At 40.8% G+C, this 22,454-nt stretch overlaps 1 protein-coding gene across 1 annotated transcript in view; it reads right to left on the minus strand.

Moving 5' to 3' along the window:
• Nucleotides 1-22,228, minus strand: part of zdhhc9 (zDHHC palmitoyltransferase 9) — a 92,642-nt gene extending 70,414 nt beyond the window's left edge. Inside the window, exon 1 of the mRNA XM_080187593.1 lies at nt 21,847-22,228. Coding sequence (XP_080043719.1) covers nt 21,847-22,004 — 158 coding nt within the window. The 5' untranslated portion in view covers nt 22,005-22,228. The remainder of the gene's footprint in view (nt 1-21,846) is intronic.
• Between the last annotated feature and the right edge of the window lie 226 nt (nt 22,229-22,454).

Here is a 22,454-nt window from a genome sequence, read left to right on the forward strand (position 1 = left end):
CATAGAGCAGAGAACATAATAACAATTAACACAAATCAAACAAGCCATTGAACAAGCTAAGTGTTATTTGATGCCTATGGGCAGCACAGTAGCAGTGGTTAGCACTGCTGCTTCACAGCTCCAAGGATCTGGGTTCGATTCCCGGCTCAGGTCACTGTCTGTGTGGAGTTTGCACATTCTCCTCGTGTCTGTGTAGGTTTTCTCTGGGTGCTCTGGTTTCATCCCACAGTTCAAGGATGTGCAGGTTAGATTGATTGGCCATGCTAAATTGCCCATTAGTATTCTGAAATGCATAGATTAGAGAGATTAGCAGGCAAAATATGTAGGGACGTGGCGGGGGGGGGGGGATTGTGGTCAGTGCAGACTTGATGGGCCAAAGGGCCTCTTTCTGCACTGGAGGGTTTCTATGATTTCTATCTCATGCCCTTGTTCAAAATGAGGGTGTGCAAGTGGGATGCCTTGCCAATGGAAGGTAATTAGCATATTTCTTTGAAGTTTAATTTATGAATATTGGAATCAAAGTACAATATTTCACATGAAGTTTTCTAATGTTGCAGTGGCTTTTTCCTGATAAGGAAGGTCCTACAGTACCTCACTACAGATTTTATGTTGGTTATAATGAGAGGCTGATTCATTTTAGGTAGCACTTTTCTAGAATGTGATTAAAATATCGTTATCGTTCTTGAAAGCTTTGACACCACAGTCACTACCTTCGCCACTGGTGCATCATGGCTGCAGTATGTACCATCTATAAGTTGCACTGCAGTGACTCACTAAAGCTTCAATAGTATCTTCAAACCTTTACCAGTTGAAAGGGCAACAGGCATGTGGGAACACCACCACTTGCAAATTGCCCTCAAAGTTGAGCCTCATCCTGATGTGGAAATATCTTACCATTCCTTCATTTTTGTTGGTCAAAATGCAGGAATATCCTACCTCACGTCAGTGTCAGAGTACCAGCACCATCCCAACTTCAATGGGGACTTGTTGTATTATTGCAGTGCATTCAACTGGACAAGTGGAGAATATAGAATATAGAATTCTACAATGCAGAAGGAAGCCATTTGGCCCATCAAGTCCGCACCAACCATAATCGCACCCAGCACTATCCCCATAACCCCATGCATTTACCCTAAATATCCTATCACACACCTGACTTCAGTGTTGTTAATGGAGGAAAAACTTTGCTCAGTCAGTGGTGACTGGCTGCATAACACCCAGCTTGATCTTCATTACTTTGAGGGAAAAAAGAGCAAAGAATTCACTCCAGAGTGTATATCCAGCAGTCATAAAAATGTCATTTTCTGGAGGTACACAATGTATGGTTAACCCAAAACATTTCAATACCTCTGCAGGAAACCAGAATGAAGGATGCAAAATACAGAACAATCAAAGAGTAAACAGTTTGTAGTTCACCACACCCCCTATCTTCTAGCCAATCAAAACATTCATTTCATTTCTCAAAATGGAATATCCAGCTTTAAAAATGCAGTGATCTTAGAAACTGAAAATTACCATTGGTGCATTTACTATGAATTTACACCAGATCGTCATCACATACTTATCAGCTGGGATCATTTCACTGATCTACCAGTTTTCCCAATTAGTTGCACATGCAAAGAAAGGGGAACAAAACAACTTCTTGGCTCATGCCTAATGAAATCTCTCACCTGAAACTAACTATTCATTACACATGGATCTACTGTGCATTTTCAGCCTACTCTGTATACCTAGGCTGATTTATGCAATTTCCCATCATCGTCCAAATGCAATTATATAGCCTCTGAATAATAAAGATATCTCAAAGGTGCTTCATCAAAAAAGATTTGAGGGCACCACAATGTAAAGAGATAGGATGCTCTCAAAAACTACAGAAGAGAAAAGCAGAAGAACTTAGGGAGACATTCCAAAATGTAAGGTCCAAGCAGCTCAAGGAACAGCTATCAATAGTGAAGGGATCAATCTAACTGTACCCTCATGACCATTTATTTGAACCAAAGCCAGAATAAACCAGTTCAATTGGGTTCTTGAATACCATACTGCACATGCTCTTTATCCTGTAATGATTTCACAGACTGGCGACAAGGGTGGGATTTTCCCAGTGAACAAATTTAGATTACGGAAGCTTTTAGGGAATCAGAGGAAGAGGAGTTTATTGCTAAGGAATAGTTTGACAAATCCAATTTTAGAAAAAGTCTATTAGTACAGATGGGTGGACTGACCTTCTATGTCAGCTGTATCAGCAGGTATTACTGGGCAACTGGAAGAGTATAATTGTGAAGAAGAATCTTTCAGTGGGCACATGCAGTGGTTAGGAGATGTTTTCCATTGCTAATATCCTCAAAAGATGCCACTCATTCAACTGTTTGTCAGTGGCAGGAATGATAAGGGTGATATTTTTGACCCTTTGGCCCAGAAACGATTGAAACTTAAGAATTTGCTCATTCCTGCTCAGCCGAAAGACACACCACTACTGAATATTTTACCTCAGTTTGAGCAGCACTACAATCCCAAGCCAGTAGAGATTGAAGAAAGCTACCAGTTTGGAACAAGAATTCACAGCAGCTCTGAAAAAGGCCATCCATTCATTGTAATTTGAGAATTAAGATAGCACAGCTAGACAGATTGAGTTTACAAAGTTAACACATTCCCACCTATTGTAGACATTGTTAAAGTTAACTTTTGACAAAGCTTGCCGAACAGCATCTTACACGGGACAGGGCAGAATGTGAACTGAGGGAAGTCAGATCTAACAATCCCCAGCAGTCTGAAGTAAATAATGACTGAATGACTAAGCAGAAGACCCCAACTAAGGTAGTTAGTAGTAGCAACACAACAAAGCCTTGTTACCGATGCTTAGGCCAAAGTAAATGGAGAAACGCTGGCTGGAGAAAGCAGCAGTCACTGCATTCAGTTGTGAAACAGCCGTAAGTCTATGAAAAGATCCATAAGATCTGAAGGACAAGGACATCCCATGTCAATTTTCACAGCATTGTGGTCCAAATGGTATTGGCTTCAGTAAACACAGGTGGACAACAGCACCTCAGTTAAGATCACTATCTTGAAATATTGAGTCAACGTTAACTAGGGAAATCATGCATGGAATTACAAAGAAGAAATCATTTTCACAATGGGAAGTGTCAGTTCCAGTCAAATACAATGGCCTATGTGCAAAGCTGCCCATCATTGTGATGAAGGATGCAAAACCAGCCTGCTTAAGAAGAAACTGGTAAACAGCACAAGCTGCTTAGCATTGAGGCAAAACGGTGTGACCAATAAGTACCCTCAGGTATTCAGTGAAATCAATTCAAAGATACAAGGCTAATGTGTAGGTTTGAGTACAGTACGTTGCAGGACTTGCAGCACACTATGCTCCAAGGGAAAAATAAAGCGAGAGCTAAGACTCGAGTCCGGGAAGATTACTCCTAAGGTAGAACAGGGTAACTGGGTTAGTCCCATAGTGATTGTAACAAAGTCAGATGGCAATAGAATATACATGGGAATAAATGAGATACAAGAATGTAATCCATCTGATAACACTGAGAAATGGAGGATCTGTTTGAAACTTGTCAAGAGGCCAGATTTTTTCTGAAGTTACATATGACAAATGCTTATCTGCAACTTTGTTAAATAAAGGATTCCAAGACATGTGTGACAATTAATACACAGATGCGTTTTATTAAGTTTCACAGGCTGTCATTTGGTGTTTCTTCAAGCTCTAGAATTTTTTCAAGGGTAAAGAGCAAAGTTTTTCAAGGAAATTAGGGGATATAGTTTGCTGCTTAGGTAACATATCAATTCCAAAAGGGCAGCATTATTGTGACAGGCTGAAAAAGATGCTCCAATGTATTAGAAAGTTTGGAGTTCAGGCAACGGCGCACAAATGTGAAATGTTTCAAAATTCTGTCAAGTATTTAGCTTACAGGATAGACAAAGATGGTTACATCCCACCAAAAGTAAGATTCAAGCAATTAGAATGTGCCACACCCTCAGGAACTCCAAAGAATCCCAAATGGAAAATTTGTAGAGGTTAAAAAGAAGTTGACTTGTCCCATTTCAAAACCAAATTTGAACACAAGATGAAACCCATGAAGATGTGTAAGGAAATTCTTACAAGCAGGTGCAGATTCAAATATAACAAACGTTACCATTTATATGAAATATGCAAGGGATAGGAAGTTAGAGGTCATCCCATCAAAGGCACATTTCTTGTTGAAACTGATAAAGGTGTGGTGAGAGCTGGAACTATGGGGTTCCCACAATAGCACAAGCCTTTTGGACAAACTGAACTCAACTGCGCAAATTCCCAAGTTCAATGAATATGGACTCAGACAGTAGCGTTGCATCTAGTGACAAATTCCTATGGTTATACAGGTAAATAGGTAAGCAATGTCAAACAAGCATAAATACATGGCATTGCTGTCAATATGCAAAGGGGGTAAAGCTAAAGGAATCTTTCACTACGTACGTACAAGACCTGCTCAGAACAGGTTGTCAACTTGTTAACCATTTGACCACAGATAAGATAGATGTCAGATTTTAAGACTGCACACCCCAATAACTAATGGATCGTATTATAGAATCCTACAGTGTAGAGGGAGGCCATTTGGCCCATTGAGTCTCCACTGACCACAATCCCACCAGCCTCCATCCCCTTAATCCCACATATTTACACTGCCAATCCACCTGACACTAAGTGACAATTTAACATGGACAATCAACCTGACCCTGCACATCTTTGGACTGTGGGAGAAAACTGGCGTGCTTGGAGGAAACCCATGCAGACACAGGGAGAACATGCAAACTCCACATAGGCAGTGACCCAAACTAGGAATCAAACCAAGGTCCCTAGTACTGAGAGACAGCAGTGCTAATCACTATGCCACCCATGTCAATCTCTTTGGCTGTTCATAAAGGACAAATGTTGTCATGCCCAACCAGACCATGCTTGCAAGACCCAGATTTGTGCTCAAATGGAGCAGCAGGATGCATGGTATTACAACACAAATTGTGCCTGAAACCAGTTCAGATCCAAGTCAGAGTCAGTCAGATGTGTCTAACGAAGTGGAAAATTCAGTTGAAGGTCCAGGGCAAAGTCAGTCTTCATTGCTGAAAACGTCTCCTCACAGGCGAGGATCACATTTTGAAAGACTGGGTCAAGAAAGGCTGTTTCCTCTTAGGAATATGAAACTAATCATTAAGTGTGTAAATAAATGAAAAAGAAATGCATTAGTTGCAGGGAATTTGAACATGATGTAACTTCTCCACTGAGGGAGGGAGGAGTGGAATGGCACACTGCATGCATGTATATACACAAACCAGAATAAACTCAGTTAGGTGCCTTAACTCTAACGCTGCACACACCTCTGACGTACAACTGTATTACAATCATAGCTAAAGAGCAATTTGCAACTCACTTTCATGCTGAATGGTGGTGGACTTATCCATGCTCCTTGGTAACGCATAAAATATTAATTACCATTCAGCAACTTTACTTTTGCCAAGTTCTACATGCAATGTCAGGCTACATGGACAGATAGACCCATGGGAGACAGATGAGGGAACCAAAGTGAGAGGATAAATACAAAAAACAATGAATAAGGGGCAATTCTCCAGTCTTGCCATGTCAATTTTTTAGCATTGCAAACTGGGAGATTCAAGCGGCACCCGATTTGCAGGATCCATGCTAGGCATCGCACCCTAATAATGTCTCAGCTCTGTGCGAGAAATAGACATGGAGCTTTATTATCTATGCAGGATGTCACTTCCTGACAACTTAAATAGAATTAGCAGGCCTGGGACTGAAGTCTCTGGGCTCTCTAGCCTCTCAGCCCCCCACCAGGAGAATTTCATTCCAGTGGGGTTTACAGTAGCTCCCCACTTTTGCAGAACTGATAGCCCGACCCTGCTGGAGTGAAGTGGGAGGGGGCCACACAGGGTCTGGCACTAGGGATGCCCCCTGGGAATTGACAACATGGCAGTGCTGGCCTGGGCCTCATGGTACTGCGCAAGGGGCAAAGCACCAATGCCTAGGGACACCTTGGCAGTGCCCATCAGGCTTGGGGCAGCGTCGAGGGGCTGGGGCCGCCAGGGACAAATAGTGAGGGCGATCTTGCTGCCACTCTGTACTTGTGCTGAGTGACAAAGGAACGGAGGCCAGCGAAGGGGGCTGCTGGACCCAGTGAGGGTGGGGATTCAAGGTTGGGCCTGGGTACGCATGGAGGGCCAATGATTGAAATGGCCAGCAATTAGGAGGCTGGCAATGCAAGGCCACTGCACATGCCCTGATCTCAGTGCTGACTGGTCGGTGCACATGCAGAGGCCCACTCAGCACTGTGTTGCTGGCCTCCTGGCTGGGAATCGGCCCCACTTACTGAATTTCAGCATGATTCACACCGAGGCATTCTGCAGCACAGTGTGGGAGATTCTTTTTGAGATTGACCCTGAAAAAAACCAGCGTGATTTACTCCAGTTTTCACACAAATTCTACACAATTTTTTTGTGAGAATCCCAGCTTAAATATTTCACATAGCAAGATTAGCATGAAAATAAAATCCTCCTCCCAGTCTCAAGGCCTCTCCTAATGTCTTGTTTCCTCTAGTGCAAAGTCTAAAACTAAAGCTCACATAATCCTTTGCTAGCAACCTCACACCTTTGGAGATTTTTTTTTTAAAACTGCAGTACGAGTAGATGAAATCTCTGGGCTTATCCCCTCCCATGTTCAGCAGCTTCAAGAGAAATTAGTGAGGAAACAAAAACAATAGAAGTTAACTTACTTAGCAACACACTAACCACCTAATTCTACATCAAGTCTTCAGTCATTTATGAAGTTAGAAAAGTCTTAGGATTAAACAAGTCTATTCAGAAAGTAGTTGGGAAGACAATTGTTCTTCAATGCAGATGGCAAGAATACAAAGGGAAATAAAAGATCAACTAAGGCTGCATGACCACAGTTAAAATATTTTCTCCCACATTGGATATATTTGCACAAAGACATCTCCTCCCTTTTTCTTACAAATCTAAACGGGCTAGCTGCCCTCAGTCCTTTGCCTAACTAGTATTTTTTCCATGCAAACCCAATCTAAAGCAAGTTATTGCTAGCAGGAAGCATAACTACTAAGCCAGATCCCCTGAACTGACATTGATAAATTTACACCTCCAGTGAGGGGTTGTTGGAAATGAGATCACATGTGGGAACACTGGTCAATGTTTTTCCTCCCTAAAGCAGGGATTCTGAAAAGAAAATGTGTTAAGTACATTCATGCTGCCTTAGCAGAATTCAATTAACACAGCACAGTGGACCGCACTAGGGCCTTCTAATCTGTATGCCTAACCACAGAATGAAATTCTACTTGCACAAAAGATTAAAGCAACCCACAAACATTTACAAATGTTAATTGGTTCTAAAAATCAGTATATTATGCAGCAAGTAATAAAATCAAATCAAAATCAACTGCAAGTATAACCATGGTAAATGTTGTTACAAATCTGAGACAAATTTTTGAATTAGAATATAAAATGAATAATCAACATTTCCTAATTCATAATGTAGTTTAAAGGCAAGCAAATTCAATCGCCAACTGCAAAACAGAACCTGGTAATGCCTCGCATTGTTTACTAAAGGTCATCAAGGACATAAACTCAGTCAGCTGTCACTGGTTGAAAATACAATTTCATTTTTGTCTGGCATTCAAGCACAAGCTCAAGGCTGCGTCTAATCTCGATTCAATTGCTATTTATAAACTGAAAGTTGACTATAGCATTATCTTAACCCAATTAGAATTTGGGTTTCAACCTTGTATATTTGTGGACATGGATCTACTTGTTCATTCCTTCACCAGGGACCACCAAACTACGGTTCATAAACTCCAATGGGGTCATGAGTTGAGACAATTGATTCCATGGAGCTCAATCTAACAGCTTTAAGTCCTCACTTTTAAAATGGAGGGCATGGCCAAACTGATGATATTTGAGGCATGATTCCTGCTCCAAAAAAGCCAGATAAGTGTTAAAATACCCTGCAGTTCAAACAAGTCACTCTCAAAATCGCTCTGCACTTCACTTTCATGCATACCTGCCCACAACCACTTTCACAGCTGTACCTACCCCAGCTCCCTCCTCACCACCCAACCACTCACAGCTGTAACCTCCATTCCCTGCCAAACAAAAAGCTTGCACCCATGCCTCAAAATGGGTTCATACTGGGAATCACTGCCTTGGCCTGTGAATACAGTCCTTCAATTTAGCTGAAAAATAGTACGTCTTAACATGTCTTTTGAATACAAGGTTTCATGCCTCTCTGGTCAGCTCTTCATAACTTGCCTTCAACAGCAGCAGCCATTACTCAGAGTCAGCACATTCAGGAAATAATTAGTCTCAGATGGGCAAACTGAACAGACATACCTCTGTCTACCCATTTTTCCATTCCATTTTCACTGTGCATAGAAACAGCACACCCAGTTAGTATTATCTTTCATAGCCTATAGAGTTCTAAAACATTAAACACCATAATCACAAGCAATTCTTCACCTCCACCCGGGTTCAATTCTGGCCTCGGGTCACTGTGTGGAGTTTGCACACTCGCTTCACATCTGAGTGGGTTTCCTCCCAGTGCTCCAGTTTCTTTCCACAGTTCAAAGGTGTGCAGGTTAGGTTAATTGGCCAGGCTACATTGACCCTAGTGTCAGGGAGATGAGCAGGGTAAATACGTGAGGTTACAGAAAGACAGCCTGGGTGGGATTTTGGTCGATGCAGATTCGATGGACTGAATGGCCTCCTTCTGTACTGTCGGGATTCAACGATTCACTCATTTTCCATTTTAATTGCATGCAATGGAGTATTTTAACTGTAGCTGATCATTTTGCAACAAAGTAAGAGTTCAGCAGCAAGAAAACAACATTCTCCAGAACTCTTCCAGTTGCTGAAAATACAAGCTCACCTACAGCCAATTCTGATCTCCTGATCTTCACCACATTCAGCTTGCTGTGCATTTATTTTTGTTCTGTATTAAAACAAGAGAAACTATTTGGCTCATTCACACAAAAACTTATGATTCCCCACGTGTCACACTGCCTCTTGACGAGTCTTGGTCTTCACTACCTAATCTGGGGCGTCAATCACACTTTGCATTAAAACAAACATAAATGTGCCGACCATCTGTCCTGCACTTGTCAAACCATTTTTACAATCTCAGATCTTTTTATTATAAAGCAATAACCTTGGGTTTTTAATGATGGTGAAATAGAGACTGGTGATTCCTCCAGTTCCTGAATAGGAAACGTTACTCTTGAATTCAACTCTTTTGCTTTGTAAGATACAGTTAGGGGAATCTCCAGGACATGCTCGTTAGTGAAAGGTCCCATCAGAAACATGAAATTGCTTTTCTCCCCCCATTTATATGCAGAATAATTTAATGAACATTTTGGTTTTATAAATTTCCAAATGCATCTAAAAAAACAAAGCAGACTAATGAATTTAGTGACATCGTAACAGCATTGTTCATAGAAAAGGGTACTGACCTCAAGATGTGTGCTTACATTAAAATGTTTTGTACAGTACTGGTAATTGTTACCAACTGTTTACAAGGAACACCATAACCTCAGAGCTTGCACCTTGTGCTTTTGTTATTCAGTGGCAATTATTGATGTAATTGGCACTCTGCCATTATGGGTCAATAGCTTTGTCAACACGCACCTTAGACTATGAAAATACTTGCAACAGCTAGGCAACATTAATTATAAATACAATTTACGAGGTAAGAGAGGGTAACTACATACAAACTAATTTCAAATATTGTTTCATTAATGGAGTCATAACACTACCATTTAACAGATGAGATAATTGCACCTCAAAATAAGGATGTGACAGTCCATATATACTGTCCTTATTCTAGTGTGTGGAACTAATTCCTGTTGCTGGTTTTAATCTGTTTAATCACAGAATAGCAAAACAGGGATCTTACGCTCTTGCCTCTCTCCTATAACTTACAAAATGCCAATCCTGTAAATCAGAAGGGAATAAAGAGTTCAACAAAAGTCAATACCTCAGAATAGTCTGAAATATAAACTTAGGACATGTGGAAAGCATAATTACAACATATACAATTACAGCAGTGAGAAAAATGGAGACGTTTTGCCTATAATGCAGCAAGATGTTGGCTCAAATGTCATGGTACACATCATATCATGGGCAACAACCTTTAACCTGAAATGTCGAGTGGTGATCCATTTCAACCTCCTTCCGAGGTCGCCACCATTAAAGATCCCAATTTTCAGCCAATTCGATTCACTCTATGCAACATCAATTAACTGCTAAGCACAATGGATACAGCAAACACCACAGTCCCCTGACAGCATCTCAACTGCAGTGAAAAATTGGTTTCAGAACTAACCTTGCCCCCAGACAAGCTGCTCCACTGCAACTACATCACCAGTAGCTACCTCATAATGTGACTGGTATATCCTGTGCACAAAAAGGAAATAGGTTAATCTGGATTATTTACTCAGTCTAATTTCAATCAGCAAAAAAATGACAGAAGGTGCTATCAAGCAGTCCTTCTATTTATCAATACTGAGTTTTCATTTTGCCAGCATCACTTGGCTCCATAATTCATAGAAGTTATAAAAACCCTACAGTGCAGGAGGCCATTCAGCCCATCGAGCCTGCACCATCAATCTCACCCATGCCTATCCCAATAACCCCATATATTTACCCTGCTAATCTCTCTAACCTATGCACCTCGGGGCCACTAAGGAGCAATTTAGCATGGCCAGTGCACCTACCCCACATATCTTCATTCAAGATTTGCTCCAGAGTTGAACTCAAGGCTAGGAGAAAGCCTTCTTTCAAGTTTTCTTCTGATCTAACATGGCATTAAGAACTCCTAACAAAATTGGAATCAATGGGGTTAGGAAAAGAAAGGAAATCTCTCCACTGGCCGGAGTAATGCTCAACACAAGATAGATGGCTGTGGTCGAAGGCCAAGCCTCTCAGTGCCAGAATGCCATCCAAGAGATCTTCAGGGCAGTTCTCTAGTTCAAACCAGCATCAACTGCTTTAATAACCTCCACTCAGTTCATACATGTCAGAATTGGGGATGCTTATTGATCATTGTGTGGTGTTCAGTTCAGTTTGTAACTCCTCAGATACTGAGGCAGTCCATACCCAATGCAGCAAGACCTGCACAACATTCAAGCTTGGGCTGATAAGTAGCAAACATTTGAGCCACAAGTACCAGACAATGACAATCCCCAAGAGAGAATCAAACCACCTCCCCTTAACATTCAATTGCATTACCATTGCTGAATCCCCCATCAAAATCCTGGGTTTACCACTGATCAGACCAAAAATATTGTGTCTCCAGGAGCAGGTCATAGGCTAAATATTTGAGTAACTCCTCTCCTCCTGACACTCCACCATCTACAAGTCGCACTTCAGGAATGTAATGGGATGCTTTCCAATTTTCCAGCTGAGTGCAACTATACCACACAAGAAACTCAACACCATCCTGGACAAAGAAACCACTTCCTGGACAAATAAACTACTCAATTGTCACTCCACCTATCTATGGCACACCTAGCAGAAGCAGTGCTTACCATCTCCAGCAATTTGCCAAGATTTCATCAACAGTACTTTTCAGATCTACATCCTCTACCATCGTGAAAAACAGGGGCTGCAGCTGCACAAGAACACCAACACCTGCAAGTTCCCCTCCAAGTCCTTCATTATTCGTGGATCAACTTCTTGGAACTCTTCCTAATAGCACCATACTTGTTGTGTTCCTTTATCATGTAAGGCACAGCAATAGCTCATCACCTACTCAAGGGAAATTAATTATAGGCAATAAACACTATTGTTGCCCATGTCCCATGAATAAACTCAAAATAATGGTCCAGCTTGTTTCAGGAAAAACAATTCTGAATACAATCAGAAAGTCAAGACACTGACATATCTGTGATTTTCTTTATTTATGTTTGATGGACAGTATTGGAATGATATTTGTATCTTGTTCATCTCAGTTTCTGCCAAACTATTCAAGTCCAATTGCCTCCAAACAGGAGGCCAGTAAGCAAACTACAAAACAAAAAAAGTTAACATGATAAAAATGTCACAATAATGCAGCTTACAAACATTATTTTTATATCTTCCAAGCAGGCATTCTTAGGCCTGTAGCTGCTTGTCTTTTTATTGGTTAATAAATCTTTTGGGCTGAGTATACGCCAAACTCCAGTACAGTCAAGTGCTTATGCCATTACCTTCCAAAGTCAAATAAAAAAAGACACATGCAACAGCCAATACCAGACTATACAGTGTATTTTTGTTTCTAAACTAACCCCACTGTTGTGAAAAATTGTGTAGATGCTGGACATGCAAAGGCATATCATAAGTGGTAATTTTCTATAGGATCTTATTAAGACAGTAAACCTGAGAATGTCTGACAATGGGTTTTTAGAGGGATCGAGGCATTGAAGGTGTTCGTATTCAGATGAGTAATATGAGAAGAGAGTTAGTTCTGGCAGGATCTCCCGTATCAAAATGTCATTTTTGATCAATCTTTTCACAATATCGACAATGGATCACTGATTACACTTCCTCTGCATGGAAGCGTCATCCAAATTCTCCTCAGCTGGCACTTTTTTCAGAATAAACTGAAATAAAAATTAAAGTCAACTTATCACATGGTTTCTTTTTAAATTGCTAATCCAAAATAAAAGCATTTGGTATACTTTTTTTTTGACTTTTTCAAAATTAAAACCACAATGTGAACTTTCACGGTTTGCTCTCCCACTGTCTTTGCAAATTTTTGTATTTTGGTTTGCCAATTTTCTTAAACGAGGAAATAAAATCAAAATGACATTATACTTGCCCATGACCCATAAAGTGAAGGAAAAACCAGTTGCACACAACAATCAGATACAGTCCCAACTCTGCAAAAAGTAATGCCAAATCAGGAAACTAAAAATTGATAAAGAAACCGAAATGAAACAAACCAAAAATGGAAAATATGACTTTAGGAAACAAGAAACACCATGACACGAATTATGGTCCATCCAAGTCATTCATAACTTGGACATACTCAACTAACGAGCCTACTTATAGGGAATATACAAGTCAGGTAAAGGAGCCTAGAACCAATAGGCTCAATGGAAAAAATCCTGGAAAATGTTAGAAGCTCCAATTCATGACACATTTTGGCAGGAAACACCAACATGTTGACAATGCATTAGAACATGTTAGAGGTCATCTTACTAATGATTTGAAGATTTTTGTCCTTCCTTTATAAGCACAGGTAATATTGCACAAGCCTTGATCTGTGTTACTGGTACGAGTCAAATTGGCCACAGGGATGAAACTCACTTCATTTGTTAATTCTGGAGTGCATCCAGTTAGGCTACACATTCTGACAGCTCCCACTTACCTTCAAAGGATGTGAACACTATTGCAGTCCAAGCAATTGTAACCCAAGTGAGCATCTGACACCACAAATACAATAGCAACAAAAACCTATTTGACCAACCATCACCTTCTCCCAAGACGAAATAGAAACTGAACAGTGCAGAGTTATAAATATGAAAGCAAAATGTTCAAACACTCAACATTTCAAACAATTTCCTCTCGCATCCTTTGACTGTTCCCTTATGGAAAGCCACATCTGTGTATCTATGGTGAAATGCACATTTGATCTCATGTCAACAGCTGGGTATATAAATTGGGCTCAAAAGATTAGTTGAATTTACCTAACTTTTTTGCAATCACAATATTTACCCCTTCTTTGCCTCCTCTCTGGAGAGCACTAACATCAATTCCATGCATGTTGGGCGTACTTCCAGAAGCTTGCCAATATCTAACAGGTTTGCGTGGTTGATTTTCTTTTTTTGCTAATGCCTCGGCACACTAAGGAAAACAGTCTAGCTTGTGAGATCAACTGACTCAATATAGGTCGTGGATTAAATAGTTTGTGTGCATTAATTCCCCACCTGCTGTGCATTTAGATAGCAGGTCACCCACAGAGTAATTGCCTTTCAAAACACAAATACAGTTCCAGCAATTTGAGCAATAAGTTCTCCAAATAAAGCAAAGAAGGGAGAATCAAATCTGTGAAGATAAATAACAAACAACAATATTCTGGGGGAAGCAAATAGTGTTGAAGTAGCTGCTATTTAATGACCTTGAAACTTAAGTCAATATTTTGCATCTGATGTTTAGGTTTCTCACTATATCCACATTTGATAACAAGTGCACAACTCAATGCAACATTTGACCAAGTCTGGCATCAATGAGCCTAAATAAAATTGAAGCTAATGGGAATCTGGAAAATTTGCCTGGGGTCATACAGGAAAGAAGAATGCCAATAACTCAGCTCCAGGACATCATTCCAGAGTTCCTCAAGATAGTGATGTACTAGGTTCAACCATCTACAATTGCTTTGTCAATTAACTTATTTTTTATCATGTCAGAAAGGGAGTACAATCAAGAAAGCAGGCCAGCATGCCAGGGCAAGCATTAAATATACCTAAAAATAGGGTGCCAACTTGGTGAAATTGATAATTAGGACAACACACATGCTAAACTTCGCAAAGAAACTGTTATAGATGTAACTAAGGGACCCATAACCAACTGATTAGATCACAGCCCTACAGTCCTGCCACATCCAGCCGTGAATACACAACAAACATCTAACAGTCCAAAAGCATTCCCATCCGCAATGATGGGGGATCCCAGCACAGCAGTGCAAAAGACTCAAGTGCCAAGTGGATGATCCATTTCTGTCTTCTCCTGAGATCACCAGCATCGCAGATGGCAGGTTTCAAACAATTAATTTCAGCTTGTGTGACAGAGACAGCCGAAGACAACAGATGCCATTATGGATCCTGACAACACCCCAGCTGTAGCACCAAACACCTGAGCTCCAGAACTAGCCATGCCCCTTGCCAAGCTGTTCCAATAAAACTCTAACACTGGCATCTACCCAATATTGGAAATTGCCTCACAGCATATAATCAAACATAGCACTAAAGAGCCCTAGCAAACCTGAAGTTGGTGAGAATTGGAGAAAAACTTGGCCCTGGGTTGAGCCATATATAGTATAGAGAAATATTGTTGTTGTCGTTAAATCATCTCAAAAGTCCAAGCCAATCTTATAAATATTGTGACTACAAGTCAGCAGCAAGGAATTCTGCAACTTGTAACTCACCTGTAAACTGTAAAGCAGAAGACATGAGGTCATACATTTTGTCTGAAGGCATAGGGAGAGGCAATATTGATGTAATGACACTGTTGTAAAGAGTGCAGGGATAGAACTACCCAAGGGCCCTTGTGTATTGATCTTTGAAGCCGGCAGGATATATTGAAAGGATGGGATTTTTAGCTTCATAAATAGAGGCATTGAGTACAAAGCAGGGAAGTTACGCTCAACCTTTATAAAACTTTGGTTAGGTCATAATCAGGACATTGCATCCTGTGCTGACCACCACACTTTAGGAAGGATATGCAAGGTCCTCAAGAGGATGCAGAAAGGATTAACCAGAAGGTTTCCGGGATGGAAGATTCTAACTAAAAAAAAAAATTGTTTTCTTTCCATTGTTGCTAAGCTAGTTAAGAATGGTATCAAATTGAAATAAAAGATGCACAATACTGCAAAGACAGGTGATTGGGAAAATTAGAAACCATCAAAAGATAACTGAAAACAATTAGGAAGAAATTGGAATGAGGGTAAAACAGCACACAATGTACAACTTCCTACTGTCTGTTCTTAAAACTATAGAAAAACAAAGCAACTAAAGTAAATATTGGTCCTGAGGATGAAACTGTGGAATTAATTAGAAATATCAAAATGTTTGGGGTTTTGAACAAATTTTGTAACCATCTTCGCAGAAGATGACACAAAGTATTCCAAGAATGGTAGAAAATCAAAAGGAAGCAAGGAATTTATCATTCATAATCACAAGACAAAAAAGCATACTGGAAAACTAATGGGACTGAAGACTGAGAAGTCTACAGGCCCCAATATATGGCATCCTGGGATTTTAGAAAAAGTGGCTATAGAGATTGGAGATGTTGGTATCATCTGTCAATATTCTTGTGATTCTGGAAAGGTCCCAGTGCATTGGACATTTGCAAATTTAATGCCACTATTCAAGAATGGAGGGAGACAAGAAACCAGTTAGCCCAAGAGTCATGAGAAAGTGTGGGTTCCATTAAGGGAGTAGTAGAAAAATATATTTTTTTAAATTATAATACAGGTAAGGAAATTCAACACTGATGAAAGGGAATAAGCAAGGTGCATAAAGGGGAACCAGCAGATGTAGCTAAAAGCTCATGTGTTGGGGCAATAATGTAAGCGTGGATATGGAGGATTGCCTAACTAGCAGAACAGGGAACAGAATAAGGTGAATCATTTAAGGTTGGTAAACCACAACTAGTCAATCAGTTCAGGATTCTCAACTACTTACAGCCTATCTTAATGACTCAAATGAACAGACAAACTTTTGTAGCCAATTTCTTCTGGCAAAACAAAGATAGGTTAAGAAAAGCAGGTTGTTAGAAGGATAAAGAGAATCTGCAAAAGAGATTTAGATTGGTAAGGTGAGTGGGCAAAAAATTTTGCAGATGGAGTCTCATGTAAGAAAATGAGAGGTTGTCCATTTTGGCAACCAGGAAGAATAGAAAAGCAGAATATTATTTCAATAGAGAAACACTGCAGAATGTCATGGTTCAGAGGGAGCTGGGAGTCCTTGTACATGAATCAAAAAAAGTCAACATGCTGGTACAAGTAACCTTGACTGCAGGGGGGGTTGGAGTCTAAATAGAGGACAGTCTCACTACAATTATACAGGTCATTGGTGAGGTCACGCAAGAATACCATGTACAGTTTTGTTCTCCTTATTTAAGGATTGATATACTTGCATTGGAAATAATTCACAAACTTAGAAAACAGAAACAGGAGTAGGGGGTCAAGCCTGCTCCATCATCCAACATAAGAACATAAGAAATAGGAGCAGGAGTAGGCCATCTAGCCCTTCGAGCCTGCCCCGCCATTCAATAAGATCATGGCTGATCTGTCGCAGCTCAGTTCCACCTTCCCGCCCTCTCCCCATAACCCTTAATCCCCTCTCTTATCAAAAACCCATCAACCTGCGTCTTAAAAATATTTAGCGAGGCAGCCTCCACCACTTCAACGGGCAGAGAATTCCAGAGATTCACCACCCTTTGAGTGAAGAAGTTCCTCCTCTACCTCAACACGAGACACGTGCTTGCCTCATATCCCTTGACACCCTTTCAGTCTAGAAATCTATTATTTCTTTCTTAAATTAATTCAGTGATTTGACCTTCACAGCCTTCCATGTTACAGAATTCCAAAGGTTCACCACCCACCGAGTGAAGACATTTCTCCTCATCTCAGTCATAAATGGCCTGGCTCTTATCCTGAAACTGTGACTCCTTGCTCTAGACCCTCCAGCCACACAAACAAGATCCCTCAATCCAGCCTGTCTAACCCTGTCAGGATTTTCTACATTCAATTAGAGTTTGATTCATACTTCTAAATGCCAGTGAATACAAACCCAGTTGACCCGATCTCTCCTCGTACAAAAAAAATCAGCCACCCCAGCAATCAGTTGGTGAATCTTTGCTGCATTCCCTTTATTCCAAGTACATCCTTTCACAGATAAGGAGAACAAAACTGCACACGATACTCCAGGTGTGGTCTTACTAAAGCCCTGTACAGCTGCAATGAAAACATCCTTGCTCCTGTACTCAAGTCCTCTTGCAATGAAGGCCAACCATCTTCCTTATGAACCACTTATTATACCCGAATGCTTGTTTGCTTTGAGTGAGTGCTGTACTAGGACACCCAGGGCACCTTTGTATGCCAACATCTTCCAATTTATCACAATTTAATTAACACTCCGCCACTTAGTTTTTCCATCCGAAGTGTATAACTTCACGTTTATCCGCACTATATGCATCTGACATATATTTGCCCAGTTACTCATTTAGGCTCCTGGGATGAAGGGGTGTCTTATGAGCAAAGGTTGAACTTATAGTTTAGAAAAATGAGAGACGATTTTATTGAACCATAGAATATTCTGAAGGGGCTTGACAGAGTAACTGCTCAGAGCATTTTCCCTTCATGAGGAATCAAAGACTTGGGTAAGGTTTAAAAAAGTTCTCATTTAAGATGGAGGAGGAGGAGGAGGAATTGTTTTCTCCAAGGGTCATTAATCTTTGAAATTCTCCATCTGAGACACTTGGGTCATTTAAAGTTGGGGTGGCAGCAATATTGCCCAGTAGTGAGTGATAAAATGAACTAATTAATGACCTCCCCCTTATGTAAATTTTGAATGTAAAAATGTTGATAGGATGGTGTTCCCCCCAACCACTTCTTTTATCTTCATATAAGGTATCCTGCAGCTGTTTCTGACTGGAGGGTTTCCTACTGGCCATCCACCATCATTAATGGAATGGTGAGGCACTTCAACTGGCCTTGTGAGAACAATTACAGATGACTGACTGCCCCCCACATTGTGGGCACCGGATTCCTATTTGAGTCTCCTGAAACTCTTGGGGGTTGGGGGGGGCGGAAAATCACTGCAGTAACAAAGCCAGCAAAAAATGCATTTTGATTTCAAACTACTTGATTACTAGTTATAAAAAAACTGCCATTTATTCTGAACCAATCCAAAGTTTGATCCTAATTCAACAGCTGGATAAAAAACAAATGTACCAAATACCATTTTTGGATCAGGTCCCTATATGTTTCTCTGAATCGGTTTCAAAATCATATCACGTCATTGGATTGTCAGACAAAACAAAGTTGTGCAATAATGTGGGAAAAGGGAGGCATTCCAAATAAACATGCTCAGATCCAAGCATAAAATCCCAGTCATTGCACAGTTATGATGCAAAAACATCCTAACCAAGTATAAAATCTCTCACATCCCTCAACATTTCTTACTTAGTCAGATTACATTCTCCACATTTTTGACTCAGTACAAATGCTCCCCTTGCTGGCAATGGATTCTATACAAGCCTGGATCAATAAGTTGGAATTATAATCTTTAAAATTTACTATTGTGCAGTTTGGAATCCTTATGCAAAGTCTAATTTGTGAATATCATACTGCAAGAACTTGAGATTGGACTCCAATCAGTTTCTTGCTATTTAACATACATTCATGGAAACAAAATATATACTATGTGGCACTGTCTGTTTTTCTTTAAAACTTTTTGAACATACATACCACAAAAGAACAAACAGATAGCAATTACATTTTTCACTTTACCCACTCCTTGAGCTGTGCGAGAAACAGCAACAAATACAAAGGGCTTATACTGCATAATATTTCAAGGAATCTGAAGATGCAGAGTGGTTGGGCAAAACAAGGTATGGACAATGTCAACTTGCATTTACACAGTACCTCTCAAAGAATACAACTTTCCAAACAATTCCGAGAATCAGATTTCACACGGAAGGCAAAAGGTTAGGCAACCAAAGGTATGGTTAAAAATAAATCACTTTGGAAAAGCTTCCATTGGGAAATAGCAATGCGAGGGAACTTGAGGGAATTCCAAGATGCAAGTACATGGTGGATTAGCCCACCACAACAAAAGCTGTAGTTATGGTGCAGAGAAGACAAGATGGGCATTAAAGCATAATTAGAAGAGTATGTAAATACGATTGGGATAGACTGTAAAGACAAATGGGTCATGTATGGATTTGAAAATGAGAATGAGGATTTGGCAAGACACCTAAGGACAGAATACCAACATGACTCAATGAAGAGGTCATATGAGCACGTGAAAAAATAGAGACAGAACAGTTTTGATTATGGGATCTAGCTACTATTTTTAAAAAACATTTAAATTGAATATCTAGCTTCAGAGCACTAAAATACACCAGTTGGTTCATAAGCTGTCCCATTAATATGCCAAAGTAATTTAACTGGGTGGGTGGAACACAATAACCACTCATTGATTTTAAGAGCTTCCTGAAGCAAGGAACGCCACTTTACATGGACTTGCTCGAGTTGGATATAACGCAGTTCAACGCACTGGCCATGCTACATTCTCCAGTGTCCCCACAGCCGACAGGGACACAACGATTCAAGAAGGCAGCTCACCACCATCTTCTCAAGAGCAATTAGGGATGGGCAATAAATGCTGGCCAGCCACAAAAATATTTTAAGAAACCCCAACAGGCACCAGAGTGTGGCAACTGGGGATTTTCACAGCAACTTCATTACAGTGTTAATGTAAGCCTACTTGTGACAACATTAAATAAGCTTTAATTTTAATTTGGAAACATCAGGTTGTTTACAGATCAAAAAAGTTAGTTTTCTGGAAAATATACCAAAGAATCTTATGCAAAACTAGTTTGACCAACATTAATACAACTACAATAACCAAAGCTGTCCCTGAGGGAGAAAACAAAGTGGACTAATGGAAAGCATCAGAATATAAACACGCCCGATCTCTATGTTGCAAAGTTTGGGCCCTACTTGTGTGAAATGGTAACACTTCCAAGCACCAACAATTCTACCGTTACAAAAACACCACCGTAAATTCAATGATCAAAGGGGAAAGAAAATAAATATACAAATTACAATGCACAAAGTTATGTAAATATAAAGTGAGGACAAATTGATCCAGCATGGGGGACTCTGACAATAAATCAAATTTCTTAAATGTATGGCGAATTCAGAATAAGAAGTCCTGCTTTTTCCCCTTTCTGATGAAAGTGGTAGAACAGACCGGCCAAGCAAATGCCCATTCTTCAAATGTCTATAAGCTATTTGACCAGAAAAGCAATTACAGACAAATCCCCACTCAGTCCACAAGTAGATACCAAGATACCTGCAAACCGTCCATCTGAGGCTGGGGGGTGGGGGGAGGAAGAGGAGGCGGCGGCAGCGGGTCACAGACGCTGCTCTGCCGTCACTGATATTGTTCTTTACACATCCAGGGAAATTAAAGTAGCCCTGACTGAGATTAACTGGAGTAAGGCCATGGAACAAATCGAGGATTGGGGCAAGTCAGTTGATTTTTAAAAAAAAAACAATTTCCAAACTTCTAAAACAATTACCTCCCAAAAATAGGAACAGAGGCCAGCAATCATGTTTATAATAATAGGTCCTCTGAAGGCGACTCCTTTAAATTGGACAGCGCAAACTTTAATCGCCAAGCCATTTTCTCTGTATTTGCCAATACGACAGCACCAGGGAGATCAAATGATAACGCATCATTTCAAACGTCACTAGGATGAGAATTGCTTGGGCTGTCTGGCTCTTCCCCACTGCCACTTCACAAGAATTGTGACCTTTTGAGGCTTCATTGACCAAGATAACAACTGGGAAAATTACGATTATTTCAGAATCTAGAAAGGATTGAAATATTAAAAGACAAATATACCTTAGTTGCCAAGGTCACTGTCATTGCAAGTAAGATTTTAGAGAAAAAAAAAATGAGATTACAAACTCCTTGAAACAAATAGCAGGGGGATGCATTTTTCTTCACAAACAGAAGTGACCAGCATCCAAAAGCTGAGTTTGGACAGGTCGCCAACAAAAAGTATTGGACATAGGAAGATGTCTCAATTCCACACAGCACGATTTAAAATGCATGTAAAAATCAGTTGCAAGCTCCACGCTAGACTGGGATTGAAACAGAAAATCAAGCAGCACTCCAAATGCTTTAGAGTAACCCCCCTCCCTCCCCTTCTCAAACACAAGATTCTCACCCCACCTTCACAAGTCCAAGTCCTGATAGTCCTGTCACCTCCCTCCCCCCCCCCCCCCCAAACCTCCTCTCCTCAAAAGAGCCATTGGAGCTGCCGGTCATTGTTACTCACTCAAAGCCGAAGAACAAGGCGCTGGTTCCCACGATGAGGAAGACGGTGAGATAAAAAACTCCTTTCTGCCGAGCCATCATGATCCTGCCATCGCAACAGAACGTGTTTCTGCCAGGCAGCTTCTGCCATTTCCGCGTTGGCTTTTTCTCGCTCTTCATCGCTTTGTATTCCTTTCGATAATTATTTACAAGGAAATGTGTGTCTATATTAAAACCTCATTGAGATCTATTCATGTATTTGCTTGAATGAGTCTCTGAGCTTGCTGACAGAGTGTAATGCAGCTGGTTCCTATCTCCCTCGCTGTGTCTTTGTCCCCCCCCCCCTCCAGTGCTGCCTGTGGCCGGGCTGCAAATCTGGAGGACACTCGGCGCTACCTCTCCTGGCTGCGCTGCTCCATCTCTCAGACTGAGCCACTCCCTTCCCAGCCCCACTTTGTCACACGGCCTGCTGCGCGTTCCCGCTCACCTGCTGGCTCCCGACGCCGCGAACGCGCGGGCGAATGCTCGCACACTCACCTCCAGCTGTCGGGAGCGAACCCATTCATTCACACCATCCGAGAGAGGTGGAATGGTCACCGTGAAGCAAGGAGGGGGGCGGGGGGGATGCTT

The sequence above is a fragment of the Carcharhinus amblyrhynchos genome, chromosome 4 (assembly GCF_965287045.1).
Source record: "Carcharhinus amblyrhynchos chromosome 4, sCarAmb.v2.hapA, whole genome shotgun sequence".
NCBI classification, from domain to species: domain Eukaryota; kingdom Metazoa; phylum Chordata; class Chondrichthyes; order Carcharhiniformes; family Carcharhinidae; genus Carcharhinus; species Carcharhinus amblyrhynchos.